At 33.5% G+C, this 16308-nt stretch overlaps 1 protein-coding gene across 8 annotated transcripts in view; it reads right to left on the minus strand.

Annotated features, from left to right (window-relative positions):
- Positions 1-15900, minus strand: part of LOC138710152 (zinc finger protein 664-like) — an 82686-nt gene extending 66786 nt beyond the window's left edge. For 3 of the 8 annotated variants that reach the window (XM_069840775.1, XM_069840779.1, XM_069840780.1), the window contains exons 1-2: positions 14742-14864; positions 13653-13889 (exon numbers count right to left, since the gene is read on the minus strand). Coding sequence is in view for 3 of the 8 variants with exons in the window: in XM_069840782.1 (XP_069696883.1) it covers positions 14742-14744 (3 nt within the window). In the remaining 5 variants the exon portion in view is untranslated. Of the gene's footprint in view, positions 1-13652; positions 13890-14725; positions 14865-15631 lie in introns of those variants that run through there. The other 5 variants (XM_069840776.1, XM_069840782.1, XM_069840781.1 and 2 more) reach the window with 5 other exon arrangements.
- Positions 15901-16308: the final 408 nt, after the last annotated feature.

Consider the following 16308-nt stretch of genomic DNA (forward strand, 5'->3'; position numbering starts at 1 on the left):
GGTCTACACAATTGGCTTCATATGAGTGAATGACAAACAATCAAGTGTCCACCATTAGTAAAAAAATAACAGTAATAATGGGAAATAATTATTTGTAAAACCTACTATCTTCCCCTTACCTTATGTTTCATAAGAACATTTGGTGAATGTAGAGTATCCAACGCCCAATGAACGAATATTTCACTTTTATCACTGCCAATGTTGCGCTATAATCTTATATGCAAGGTAGGCTATAACAAAAACCTAAACTAACCAAACCTAACCTGTCAAAGAAGCAACAAGTTATACTAAATATCTGTAAAATTGGCTTATGTCTATAGTGGGCGGGACATAAGTAACATTGACCGAACATTTTATAAGGTAGAATGTTAAGGGATTAAAAGGCACCTAAATGCACTATTACCAAGTTCAGGACAATTAAATTAATTAAATACAATAATTATATTTAATTAATTCAATTGCTCTGAACTTACTCTATTATTCTAAAGGAACAACTGGATAATACGCACGGCAGACCAATATCGATAGTCGACTCTACTCGCTGGCCACTAGTCACCGAGCCGTACCGAGCCGTATCAAACAAAATATAATCGAAATGGTGGTAGTCAAATTCGCGACTATATTCTTAAATAATTCACTCCATTAGTCAAGTTCAAGGTTTTATGTAGTACAACGGCGGTTTTTTGAATGCATTAAAAGAAAATGAAGATGTAATAAGATAATAAACTAGGTTATCACAAGGAAATTAACAGGATAAAGGTGTGTTTCACGGAATACAATTAAAATGACGGAAAGTAAATTTCCGGTTAATGTTCGCCAAAGCGTAAAGTACGGCGTTGCTGTTTTATTTCTGGCCTATAGAAAAATACTTAGCCTTTTACGAAAAAAAAATTTAAGGACCATGAAATTATTCACCGCTTTCATTATAGGCCCATTATTTTTTAACCAAAGCTAATCTAACCTAACCTAACCTATCCTAACCTAACCTATCCTAACCTAACTTATCCTAACCCAACCTAATTTATTCTAAACTAACCTAACCCAACCTAACCTATCCTAACCTAACCTATCCTAATCTAACCCAACCTATCCTATCCTAACCTATCCTATCCTAACCTATCCTATCCTAACCTAATCTATCCTAACCTAACCTATCCTAACCCAACCTAACCTATCCTAACTTAACCCAACCTAACCTATCGTATCCTAACCCAACCTAACCTATCCTAACCTAACCTTACCCAACCCAACCAAACTTAACCTAACCCAACCTAACCTAACCTTCTCCCATTCCTCGACCTCATATCACTTATCACATGCGGCTCGCGACAGGATATTGCCTGTCTGCGCATGCGCGGACTTGGCTAATAAAAACCTAAACTAACCAAACCTAACCTTCGTATATCCAAGGTCTGTAACCGGAACAAGAAGGGATCTCAATCATTTAATCTTCAATGTACACGCGAAAATAATTTCAAGGATCACGCTTCCACTGCATGAGAGGTCCGCGCATGCGCTACAGCAAAACTGTTTCTGTCGCGAGCCTCTCATCTAAGCCACTCGTCATAATTTACCCGCAATATTTGCGCAAATACACCTTGTACCTAACAGTGGTGCTTAACATTTAATAAAAAAAACAAATATAGCAAAAATGTTTTGTCTCGAAACTCTCATCTAAGTCATGTAATAAGTTTCAAACAATTATAAAATACGATAATTTGGTCCAGGGAGCATCCGTTTTTGATGCAAAGATAATTCGTTTGGCTTGTTTCTTAAATGAAATTACGAAATGGCGTTCCTGTGCTTAAGTCACGTAATCTACTTGCAATATATTTGCGCAAATATACCTTGTAGCTAACAGTGGTGCTCTCAGTAATGTTCAGAACGAAGGAGGCACAGAAAGAAAATAAACAAATTTCTCTCTCTAATGACGCCACACACCAACATCGTGTTCTTATGTTGGCGAGATTGTGTATTTAGTAAAATTTGGCGCTAAACGTAACGGCACGGTTCAATGATACCGTGGGAATTCTCCAGTATAGCGCAAAATTAAAATAACATTGTTGATGCGTTAGGCAAAATACAGCATACATGTAGAATTTTATTTCATTAATTTCTCAGAAACAATTAAGAAAATTAAATAGTGCATTATGATGAACTTTCAGTCCCTTATAAAATGTATTTTAATTATAAAATTCTAAGAAATAAACGGGGGAAGGCAGTATTTACAAATAATTGACTGCCCATGTTAAACGTCTATGAATAGTGAACTGCATTACGACCATATATGGCTATGTACGCTCTTACAAAAAATTATGTTATGTGTAGGCTATCTTTTGTTTTTCATGATTCGTATTTCTTCAGGGCTAAATAATTAAGTTATGTCTGAAGATAGGGTTCATAATTTACTCGATGGCCATTCTTAAAAGATTTGCTCTCCTCTACATTTACAACGTAATTTCCATACAGTTGAGTTTTCAATAGGGACATGCCAAGAAACGAGTTCAATCGTGAGAATGAGAAATTTGTGATGACAGATTCCGCTCCTACGTAATTTGTTGTTAAACAAGTGCAACCACTGAATGCGTGTTCTGATTTTCGAATATTCGGCGGAGCGAAGTTTTATGTGGTACGTAGTAATGTATGAAGGTGTGTTAAGTTTAATTTATTCGTGAAATAGAGTATTTAAGAAGTGTTAATTTGTAGTATATTAGGGAAATCGGATTTTACAATAAAGACAGGAAGGTGTTAGCAAGAATTATCTGTGATATGAACTTTTTAATTGTAATATGCGATACGAAAACTTCTGAATACGGATTTAGAACATGGCAGAAAGGACGCTTCGTTTACAAAGGTAATGTACTGTGAATAAGAATGATTTCTTGTTTATTATCTGACTGTCATTTATGTATTTTGTTTGAAACTTATGCCAAACTAACAGAACCAGTGCAAATTGTGTGTTCGGGTATTGTGTAAATCATTTCCCACTGACAGCTTTATACAGTTTGCAATAATGAAGTATGAAGGAAGGTCAATGAACCTTTTAGAAAGAAATGACATCATGGCGGATTATAAAAGAATGGCAACGGAAAATAATGTAATGTGAAGAAACACCTGTTAATCGCGAAGTGTTGACAATTTCTAAAGTAACCATAATAATATAAAGGCATAAAATATAAAATAGAAAACATAGGTATTATGATATTATGTATTGCGAAATACGTGTTTTAGGAAATAATGGACGTAAATGAGTAATGACATACAATGCTTGCGTACCGTGTGAAAAATGTCACTTTGTGGTAGCGAATGAAATGGTCAATGTGAAGTTGGTAAAGGGGCAATGATAAAGGATTCTGGTCCGTCCTTCAGTAAATAAGTAAATAAATAGCTAAACAAAAAATTAAATGAATATACAAGTAGATAATTGATAAAATAAATAATTAATTGAATTCAGTAAATAATGAAATAAATTATTAAATAATTAAATAAATGAATGTGAAAGTTGTATTCTTCACTCTGATTAAATAAATAAATAAATGTAGAAATAGTATTCTTCACTTTACATTTAGGCGATATGCAAATTCAGTTAAATTGACCTGTAGGAATAGTAACAACGTTTCGAATTATTTGCGTTAACAATAAATAGTTTTCAGAATTATATTAATATTTATATAAATACTTTGAATTACGAACGCTACTTATAAAAATTAGTTGCTCAACGAGTGCCTAATTAAAATAAATTCAACTTTAACTACAAAAAAATATCACTTATTACGTTAGGTTATTTATTACGTTATTTCCGGTAATATACGGCAATTTAAGTTTTAATTTGTTTGGGTAGAGGCTAGTTTGTTGTAAAATAAAAAAAAATCGGTAATTTGCTAGGAGACGTCGTTGCACATAGGCCAGTTTTACGCTAACCCTAAACATCTTATTAAATATTGAACAAGTTCTGAATTATAACCTAAAATAAGATACTTTCCACGACACTTATTGATAATAAGGTGAAACGTGCAACACATCTTCTATTTTTGGTCCAGGGAAAATACTTCGTTTAACCGTGGTCTATATGCAACGACGTCTCCTAGCAAATTACCAAAAAGTTAAGATTTCATGTAAAGTGACGTGAAAAAAAGTGGAATACAATACAAACGAGGCACGATTACTAATTTCATTGAAATAATTATAACACTAATTGGGTAAATAGAGTTCATAAATTGGTAACATTTCCGTTTAGGCCTGCTTAAGATAATGGTGCGCAAAAAGATAAAATGAAAATATTACAATATTCCCGTTCATATACAATATGTAAATATAAAATATCACTGACAACTTAACCTCAAATTAACCTGATAAAACAAAAAAATTAGTTTACATAGAGCAAAAATATTAATTAATCAGACCATATGTCGACAAACGTCTGTAGGTACACATGACCAATTCCAATTAATGTCATACGTAGGCTAAATAATATACCATTCTACCTAGTATAACAAAAATAATAACAATAATAATAATATAATAATAACAACAATAATTTCATTTGTCTATTTACTTGTTCACTTATTTATATTCGATATTTATGTGTTGGATAACAGCTGTTTGCCAATAAAAGTCCAGCACAGTAATAGAAATTATAATAATAATAATAATAATAATAATAATAATTTATTTATTTATTTATTTATTTTCGATATTTATGTGCTGGATAACAGCTGTTTGCCAATAAAAGTTCAGCACAGTGATACAAATTAATATAATAATAATAATAATAATAATAATAATAATAATTCTATTTATTTATTTTCGATATTTGTCCTGGATAACAGCTGTTTGCTAATAAAAGTCCACCACAGTAATAGAAATTAATATAATAATAATAATAATAATAATAATAATAATAATAATAATAATAATTTCATTTGTTTATTTATTTTCAATTTTTATGTGCTGGATAACAGCTGTTTGCCAATAAAAGTTCAGCACAGTGATACAAATTAATATAATAATAATAATAATAATAATAATAATAATAATAAAAATATAGACCATTCCGCATGTTGTGAAATCTACCTGTGCATGAGGGGAAGGAAAAAGTCGACTAAGAAGCTTCCCTCCCTTGCTACGCTTCGACTTGTGAGCTACTGTGCAGGCATGCAATAGTTGGTTTCACGAGATGATAATAATTGCGTACTATGTTAGTAACAGCATAATGGTCTCGGTTACTATAGAAACACACATTCTGAAAGATAATATGAAACCATACAGAGAAATATTGTGTTTGGTCAAAAAAAGAATAAATTTAGTACGAGAATACGTCAGATCAGTCACGAAGTAAAAGCATAACAATTTTTAACAACAGAGGTCAGTCTGTTTTACTTAAAGTCTACATAATTCTTCTTAAACACTGCCAAAGGCACTGCAAACAGTGTTCGTATACAAATGGGTCATGTCAACAAAATTATTTTTAAATGTATTTCGTATACAGTGTGTTTTCCTTTTCACACACAGGAAATTTTAAAAATTGTACCAGTAATAAAAATTAAGCTATTTCTAGGTCTTCCCTACAGCAACTTACAAAAGCTTTTCTATGTAAGAAATACACGTTTATTTTCTTTGATGCATAATATAGAACATAAATTCCATTTTATCTTACTTTTTACATTTATTTCACTGTAAATTTACGGGATAAATTGGCCAGACTATCAGTCTGTGGTGGAAATAGTGTTATTAAAAACATTGGATGGTTTGCATGTGAACAGCAATGATTTATATTAAATGTAGAGGCGTTAGGCCTAGGTTATAGTGAAATAATGCCTGTACAATAACAGCCATGTAATGAGGTGGCCACACCCTTCTTACGCCCAACACCACTGAAACTGTCATGAAAGTAGCCTACATTGTTTGTAATGTTAAATGCTACTAATGAAAAGTATGCAATTTATTTCCATTTGTGTGCGTTTTCAACTTAAACGATACAGTTTAAATATGATTTCCTAAATTGAGCCCAAATTAGTAAATGACCAAATAACAAAAACCACGTATTGAGACTGAAAAAAAAAAACTGTTAGAATGGCATTACCGGTACTCATTTTTATTTCTATGAACTTTGGATTTTTGGCAATATTTATTTTACGTTAACTTGATCAGTTATTCACTTTATGTTGTCACCTGGACATTGCTTGTGTTAAGCTTAACTGTGAATCACTTCAATCATTCATCTCATTTGTTTAAAATATTGTTTCTTTGTTTTTAGTTAGGCCTATTTGTTCTAAATTTAAGAGTGTGATTGCCTATAATTATTTTTTCTTTGAAAAATAATTTCAGAATGTATTTATTTGCTATTTTTTTTAACTTATTTTAACAACCAACCCTTTGTCTTCAGTTTACCCTTGATATGTGTACATTTAATGTTGACTATGCCACTTCTTTGTTCTTCTTCCTAACTGAGGGCGTATACAGCTACACCAGCATTTAATTATGGACATGTAGCCGACCAATTGTGTGCCCCATAAACCAGAAATCATCCCAAGAGATTGCAGTGGATGACCACCTTCACAGTGCAACTGACACGGAGAGGACACGCTCTGTATATCACCAAATTAAATGAGATTTTGTGACATGAAAGTACAAGACGTACTGTTTAAAGTCATACCTGGTATGGGTGGCCAATGACCCCTCGTTTTGAAAATATTGGCTATTGTTTGTGACATACTTCCGTTAGGTGCTCAATAGGGATGCATTAGACTGTGTAAGGGCGTAGCTCATGTGGTTGGATGCTGATTTGTCATCCAGACAACCCAAGTTCGAATCCTAATGCCTTCTCATTTTTTGAAGTTTGATATTATTATCATCATCATCATCATTATTATTTTAATTCACTTTCAGTTGTCAGCTCCTATATTCAAAGCCATGTTGAAATATGTGTGGTATGCATCAAAATTAATAAACGAACGAGAAGTGTTTGTGAATGTGAAGGATATCTGTTTCGCAGCAGAAGTGCGAAAAAATGTGTGTGACTGTGGACAACCTTCTTTCATTTGCTGTGCATGGTGCAGGAAATATGTATGTTTGTGTGTTTTTATGACATCATAATGAATCGGGTACAAAATGAAATGGAATAGCTGCTACAGAAATAGAACAGACGCCAGTGACACATCTTACCTTCCTACGTGAGCAGCATTTCATTGTTTATCCTTTACAATGCAATGTTAGTTAATTAGTAATTTGTTTAAAACATGATGAAGCATTCAATACATTGAGAAATATGATATACGTATGTAAATAGATAACTGTGATCACAATATTAATCATTATTAAAAGAAAAAAATATAGAAACAGTTAAGATTCGAACTCAGGTTGCCTGGATAACAACTCAGCATCCAACCATATGGGCTACGCTGTTACACAGTCTAATGCTTCCCTATTGAGCACCTAATGGAAGTATGTCACAAACAATAGCCAATATTTCCAAAACGAGGGGTCATTGGCCACCCATACCAGGCATGACTTTAAACAGTACATCTTGTACTTTCATCTCACACAATCTTATTCCATTCGGCGATATACAGAGTGTGTCCTCTCCTTGTGAGTTTGATCTCCTGGGAGACAACTTGTGTTTCCCGAGATATCTGAGCCTGATAGGCAGGGAGACTCCTCTGGAAATCATGAAAATTTAAAAAAAAAAAAAAAATTATTGGCTATTTCACTTCTTTAAAATGTATATTTTCATACCGCAAATGGATTTAGTTGAACTCTGATTAGAAATATGTTTAATGTTTTTTTTTTTTAATTGAGGCTGTAAGAGTGCGTGGCATGTAAAGAGCTGTCAAAATTACTTTTTCATCAAAGAATTCCTTTTTTACAAATTTCTGATTATAAGTCTAGCAACTTTTTGTTCTAAAGCTGAGTTCCTGAAGTTAGTAGATGAATGTAGCAGAGGAAAATTTTAATAGCTTTGTTTTACATAAATATTCATTTTACTTTCAAAATCTACTTTCCGTACATTTATTTTTCTTGATTTAACACCAACTTTTTATGCCAAATATTAACCAAACTGGATGAATTTTTTACTGCAAGTATTTATGAGGTAGTTTCATGTTTCTATGCATTTATTTTGTAAGAAATGCTACTAGTTTGTTTTATTAACATTTTTTTCATGAATTATAGAAATAATAATATTTTCAAATTTTCGAAAAAAAAAAAAAAGTTTCGACAGTGAATAAATGATCATAAAATGAATGCATAGAAATGCTTCTCTGTTTTGTGAATGTAACCAAGATAAAGAAAGCTTAAAAATTGAGATCTTCTACTAAAAATTTTGGTTTCAAATATTTCTAAAAGAGAAAAAAGAAATAAAAAATCAAAAACATTTTGGGAGTTCAAAATTTGGATTTTGTTAGTCCTTTACATAGCAAACATGCTATCAAAATTTAGTTGAAAAAAAGAAGTAGAAAAAAAGTTGTAATTCTTAGTGGAGTGTGCCCTTGAACCTGGATTGGAACTAATTTTTTTATACAGAGTCACCAGTATGCTGAATATCCTCAACAGCCAAAGTAAATCATAGCATCGGGATCTTCCTTTGAGATATTAGATCTACAGTCTTGTTGTGGGTAGGAGATATTACTTATTTATGGCTTTTAAGGAACCCGGAGGTTCAGTGTCACCCTCATAATCCGCCATCTGTCCCTATCCTGAGCAAGATTAATCCATTCCCTACCATCATATCCCACCTCCCTCAAATCCATTTTAATATTATCCTTCCATCTACGTCTCTGCGTCCCCAAAGGTCTTTTTTCCCTCCGGCCTCCCAACTAACACTCTATATGCATTTCTGAATTCGCCCATACATGCTACATGCCCTGCCCATCTCAAACGTCTGGATTTAATGTTCCTAATTATGTCAGGTGAAGAATACAATGCGTGCAGCTCTGTGTTGTGTAACTTTCTCCATTGTCCTGTAACTTCATCCCTCTTAGCCCCGTATATTTTCCTAAGCACCTTATTCTCAAACACCCTTAACCTATGTTCCTCTCTCAAAGTGAGAGTCCAAGTTTCACAACCATATAGAACAACCGGTAATATAACTGTTTCATAAATTCTAGCTTTCAGCTTTTTTTGAGAGAGGACTGACTTACAGGCCTACTGCAAGCATTTGAACCATCTGTGTTAATATAGTGGTAGTTTCTTCATTGCTATCATCACGAAAGACTACATCGATGGGGCCGAGTGTATAAATGTTTAAATGTTACTCTCTACTGATTACTCTAGTAAATGTGGAGGTTATTTACATTGTGAACATTCTTATACGAGATGCACCCCAAGTGCAGAAACCATGTCGTTACACAGTTTGGAAATTTTCTAAGATTATCTCCAATATTAGACTGTTAGACAAATACCAGGTAATCCATAGCTAATCCTCGGTCTCCTCTCGCTATAGCCTAACCAATTCTAACATTTCTGTCTTTATAGTAGAAACTACTGATACAACTTATTTGCTCTCTTTTTTCTGACAACTTAATGTAAGAAGGAAGTGGCATTTCCTCACATGAAATGCTGTGCCCATCTTGAAACTTATCTTTATCTCTGGAGAAGACTATCTACCTTCAAAAAGCAGCATTGTATTGGGTGGCTGTCACCATCTTATTGGGTCTGATTGCATTTCATGCCATCTCTCATATTTAATTGAGGTGTTTGATATTATTTACTCTAGCTAATAAATTGCATTAACGAGGAAGTAACCAGCTTATTATTTTTATCTAAGTATTACTACCGCTAGAACAGAAAAACAGACAGCCAAGGGAAGGGATTGATGAAATTTTGGTCATTCATCATCGTTCCGTCCAAGGGCAGGTCTTTCACTGCAAACCCAGTATAATCCAGTAGTTCCTATTTTCCGCCTTATTAGTCTCCTCATATGATCCATATAACTTAATGTCGTCTATCATCTGATATCTTCTTCTGCCCCGAACTCTTCTCCCGTTCACCATTCCTTCCAGTGCATCCTTCAGTAGGCAGTTTCTTCTCAGCCAGTGACCCAGCCAATTCCTTTTCCTCTTCCTGATCAGCTTCAGCATCATTCTTTCTTCACCCACTCTTTCCAACACAGCTTCATTTCTTATTCTGTCTGTCCATTTCACACGCTCCATTCTTCTCCATATCCACATTTCAAATGCATCTCTTCACTTCGTCGTAATGTCCATGATACAATTCCACACTCCACACAAAGCACTTGACTAGTCTCTTTAGTTCCCCCCCCCCCCAGAGGTCCGCAGAAGATGCTCCTTTCTCTATTAAAAGCTCCCTTTGCCATTGCTATCCTCCTTTTGACTTCCTGGCAGCAGCTCATGTTACTGCTACTGCAGTTTCGCCAATTTATACGGGGCCAAAGCACACCCAATGATTTGTAGTTTTAATATTGTTATCAGTTTCATTTATGAGATTTATTGATTTTAACTTAAAATTCAAATATTGAGCCCACCCAATGTTTTTCTAAAGTTGGCATCACTGTGCTACTGCCTCATTTAGAATTTACAAGTTTACCTTCTTTATTTTTCTTGCTATAACCATGGTCTTCGTCTTGTTTGCATTTATCTTCACCCCATACTGCTCACAGCTGTCATTTAGCTCCAGTAGCATATCCCTTACTGTCATCTCCTCTTCTGCTGACAACGCCACATCAGCAAATCTTATGCAATTTAATCTTCTTCTTCCTACTATCACTCCTCCCATGTTCATTATCAGTAAAAAAAAATTGCATTTTAGTTTCTTCCTAAAAAAAATATGAATCCGCAATCTCATATTTGTAAGTTGAGAGGTTTCTGCACTTGGAAGCATAAAAATTACGTCATATTTAAATGGTTGCACCCTTGAACTTTAATTCCAAGCAAACTTTAGGTATAGGTACGCAGTTTTCTCACATTTCTTCAGCACATTTCGTCATGCTCAAAGTGTAAAGGTTCTTACAGTTTTGATACCAGGAACATGAAACTTTTACAGCATGTTCTATATATAAATATTTAAAGAAAATAATCTGCCCTCAATAAGGGTACTAGGTATACTGTTGTTTTAAAAAGAAACACAGTATCATTTTATGATAAACTAAATACTTCCGACATTAAGAAAGTAAAACATGCAGGCCATTTAATAGTGGAAAGTAAAAATTTAAAATTTGAAGATGCATATTAAAAAAACTTTCCATTTAGAAATGTAAATTTGAAGTTGTTGATACTTAAACTTAGTTCTTTTATAACCATATCAGAGACGATGTAAAAAAATCGTGGATGAAGCTTAAATTCTGTAAGAGGAGATAAGTTATTGATAATATGCATTTTTTTTTAAATTTGAATTACTAAAAATACTACTCACCAGGTCATAATGAAACTAATATATGTAAGAACAAGAGTACTTATAGCAAGGGATTAAGTATACAGAAAATGAAGTCCCTACTTACGAATTGTACGAAATGTAAATTTTGCCCATCACTCCCCTTACGAAAAAAAATACAGGAATGCAGCGCACACTTCTGTAAAGAAGTGAGAGCAGTGAATGTATTCGTGGGATACAATTTAGTACACATTGTTATTTGGAAGTCATTGAATGTTGCCTTTTTAAATGTCATCATATAAAGCCGTTGAAGATTTTCAACTCTTTCGCATTGTTCTTCTTCTGATTTCTTCTCAGTCGTTTGAAATATAATTGAAATAATGTTAGAAAGTGACTATTACAGACTAATTTGGATGTTTAATAGCATTTCAAATTAAAATCCGATAAGCTAAATAAAATTAAGTTCCATGCCGTGGCATCGCAGTCTATGACATCCTGCCTATTCAATTCAATTCAACTTATTTGGCCATTAAACATACAGTTTTAGGCTTCGTCAGAATACATTGAAAAACATGTAAATACATTTTAAAAAACACTAATAAAAGAAACAGTAAAATTTAAATAATACAATGAAAACATGAAGTAATTTGAGACTTTTAGATTAAAGAAAACTAACTAAAGTACAATTAAACCTATTTATTAAAATGCAATTTCATACAAATTTGTGTTGAAAAACTCAGCAACAGAATAAAAAGTAGGCTATTATTTAATAACCAATTGTAAAATCTAGTTTTGAAGCTATTGATTGGTAATTTGTATTATTGACTTGGGAGCTTATTATATAATTTTATCCCCATAATTAAAAAATTTTTGTTGCTCTTGTGTAATCTACAATATGGAATATTAATTTGTTCACTATTTCTAATTTCATGATCATGTATATTGGCCACTAATGAGTAATTGTCGATATTTTGTCGAGTGTAAAGTACTAGATCATATATATATATATATATATATATATATATATATATACAAATTTAAGATTGTTAAAATCCGTGATTGTCTGAAAAGTGGCCGACAATGTTCCAGATAGTTTGATTTACATAAAATTCTAATGGCTTTCTTTTGTAAAATCAAGACACTTTCAATTTTGGTTCCATTTCCCCAGAAAATTAGGGCATATCGGATTATCGACTGAAAGAAAGAAAAGTAGGCACATCTTAAATAATTTTGCGAAACGCAAGTATTTAATTTCTTTAACAAATATAAAACTCTTGATAGCTTTGTGCATGTGTATTCGATGTGCTTATCCCATGTTAAACTGGAGTCTATAAAAAGCCCTAGAAATTTTGTGTAGTTGAGTCTGTTGTCCTTATTTAGTAGATAATTTAGGAATTACGAAATGCGCGCTGTTTCGAATCCTCATGGGGGAAGAAATTTTATCATGAAATTTCGGCCAGTGTATGGGACCAGTGCCCACCCAGCATAGTGATGCACTTGGGGAACTATGATAGACAGGGAAAATCTGGTTTCGCAAACCAGCTATAACAGTTGGGGTGGATCATCGTGCTAACCACACGATACCTCCCATACTGATTGGATGATCGTCCACCTCTGCTTCAGAATACTTATAGCAAGGGGATGAAGTGTAGAGAAAATGAAGTCCCTACTTTAAGAATTGTAGGAAATAGAAATTTTACCTATCATTCCCCTTAACAAGAAAAAAAAAAACAGGAATGCACTCTTTCGTGAAGTGAGAGCAGTGAATGTATTCGTGGGATACAATTTAGTACACACTGTTAACCTGTTTTATGTGAAAGTCTGCAATTTTCATTGTCTTCCAGAAAAGCCACATGCAAGGAAGTATAATTTTCCTTTGATTCATTGCCTTTTATGATGTAGGTCTATATAGTGATAAACATGTGTTTTTTTTTTTTTTTAGTTTGCAAGGTCCAAAATACTTTAAACATAAAAATCCTTTGTTACTTACCTATATATTTTAATGCTATGTTGTGACAAATCCCCTCTTCCACGTGTTGCTATTGCCAACATATAATAGGCTATGCAAGAGGTCCAAGATAAATTGCTAAGGAAATAGTCTCATTAGTAGACCTATTTCGTCCTGAACCTTTAGAGTCTCTGTATTAGTAACAAGTGTGAGGAGAGGACTACATCAGTGCATTAGAATATAGTCCTGAAGATCTCAAATGATTTTAGTATTTAAAGAAAATAAAATTGTGCCTTCTTGAGTGTAGCTTTTCTGGAGAATAACAATTTTTATCTTTAATAGATTTTTCAAAATAGCTAGCTTCCTTTCATGGACCTACCTGCTGCTGGTATTGTAGTTGTTTTTCTGATCCTTTACGTTTTTGTTTACATTAAAGGACAAATATGACGGGTGATGTGAAAACTTTGAAGGAACTGCATTGTCTATGAGCTTGGATATTTCCCGAGGCGCTACAAGAATGCTGCCGTCACTTCGAACTGCTCTGTCTTCTCGTACAATACGTTTATAAAAATGATTCATGCAGACGGTGGCAGTACTGTCAGGTTAGAAATTGTTCCTGTAAATGGAACAGAACCATTGTTGCCTTCTCTGAGAATTTTTTGAAAAGAAAATTGCTTTTCTATAGCACGCGACACAAACTTCCAACTTGCGTTTTCGTAAGTTCTACAGTGCGGAAACTGACAGGTTAGGTTAGGTCAGGTCAGGCTTTTAGTATGCCTTGCGTATACGAATCTGTTAGGTTAGATTAGTGTAGGCTTTTTATATGCCTTGCATATAATAAATTGAAGTGAAATGTGCGTTTCGCGTTTACTTTGAATTGTTCTAGCTCTTATTAAATAATCACTTTTAGGTTACATACACCAATGAACTCTTTCCAATTTTTACTAATTTTCTAACATGTTTTCAAGTCAACTGACATTCTATATGAATTCTTTACATTCCAAACTACCTTTATTCTGAAAATTAAGACAATTTTTCCACTTTCATCATCAAAAAAAAACCTTCAGTGTCGCGTGCTATTGAAAACCCAAGAAAAGACTGTCACAACCGTCAGTCAGTGTGTTATAGTTTGATCTACAATAAGAAACACAGCACGTCCAAGGCATGGTGATGAAGTCATTCTTTATTTCCATCGGCTAGTCTGCATTTCGAGAAGTTGAGGTTATGTTGTATGTTCGCATTACAATAATTTACTATTTTTCGTCCATTGCCACAACAGTCTGATGCAGTATCCAGTAAGCTGTGATATACTAACACAGTATAAATTTAAGGTGAAATAACGAATTTTAACACTTATAAAAAGATAAAGCATGCATATATGGAACCCTCGCTCTACACTCCATAGGAAAGCTACTACACTTCATATAACTACAAACACCAATAATATATTACTGTGTTTTATATTCACCATCTCGCAATTTTTATACAGCTGTTACTTTCTGTTCATTTTAGACAACGATTCAGTCTGCCACCCGAACAGTGTTGAGAACACTGTATTAATAAATCCCACATTGCTTAAATTAATTTCCCCCCGTCCAAAGAAAGAAATTTTACAGTGGTTCCCAAAGTGTCGGTAGCAACTCCCTGGGTCGGGGTGCTCGTGAAATGATTTACAAAATAAACAAAAATCGCGTTGGATTCTACCAAAAATTCGCTTATAACGTTACAAATTTATTTTTCCAAATATAATATACAGAGTGTAAGTGGCATTTTTTAATTGATGATTATTAATGTCATAAGAAAGAAAAATTGTTCTCTAATTGTAATATTTAGCGAATTATTAAAGTTTACAATAAGCAACGTTCCACAACGTTGCTGGATGTGAGGAGGGGATTTACAAGTAGGCTACACGGTACAGCTGAAGCGGTGACATACATACCGGTACAAAACAGATGCTTTGTCTGTTCTAATCCAGGGCCGTCCCAGGCCAGCTGTTTACATAAAACGCGCAGCAAATACAAACTTTCAATCTCATTAATAGAACACTAAGGTAAATTTTCATTTTATTTATAAATATTGCTCCCCTTCTTATTGTACGTCTAAAAAATAAACAATCGTTTACTGCACAAAATCACACGAACGTTTTCTTTTTCTAGTGCAAAATTTTAATCTCCCCTGCTTCCGTAAAGTAGTAACATTTTAAAGAAACTTAAAGTTTACAGTATGTGATATTTGAGGACATGACACTTGACGAAAAATCACTTCTTACAGATAAACCATTCATAATTGGTTGTCTAAGTTTAGTTTATTTTCGTATCAATACGAACTCGTTAAATTACATTTGAAAATTGTACATACCGATTTGCCTCAGATTTTCTGAAGGCAGGCATCACGTCTTCTAGTCCAGATGTTGCGGGCACATTCAAGACTCCCAGTTTTTAAAAATCGTTAAGAAACTGTTACATAAGTTCGCCGATAGGTAACCTTCTTTGCGGAAACAGGTTGACGGTACATCCTTCCTGCCGCACTTGAATTACGACGACTTTCTCCATAAATTAATGACATATGATATTCCTAAACTGTGAATGACATTGTAAGTTGTTTATTGAATACCCTCTAGTAACTACCATCCGCTTGGCAGTAGAGCTATGGACAGGGAGCTTGTACTCAGCTGATTCGTTCGTACGTCTGTGCAGAGTTCTGCCTGCTGAACGTTGCCACGTCTCTCACGCCAGAATATTAACAAATTAAATTATGCATTTTTATTTAATTTCACGAAAACGTAATAGAACAACAAATATTTATTTCCAACTAATATTAACTTTTTGCTAGATGTATCTACTAATGTAATTGTTTTCGTAATTTTAGTAACGATATAAGCAATATAACGCAAATGAAATAAGGAAAAATATTTTTTTCTGGGAAAACTGTCGAGTTTCGGCCCTATGTTGTATGGACATTTTTTGATCCTGTAGACCGTCCCCGACGACTGTGAAAAGCACGGGACTTTTATTTATTTATTATTGCTATTAAGT

The sequence above is a fragment of the Periplaneta americana genome, chromosome 12 (assembly GCF_040183065.1).
Source record: "Periplaneta americana isolate PAMFEO1 chromosome 12, P.americana_PAMFEO1_priV1, whole genome shotgun sequence".
In the NCBI taxonomy this organism is placed as follows: domain Eukaryota; kingdom Metazoa; phylum Arthropoda; class Insecta; order Blattodea; family Blattidae; genus Periplaneta; species Periplaneta americana.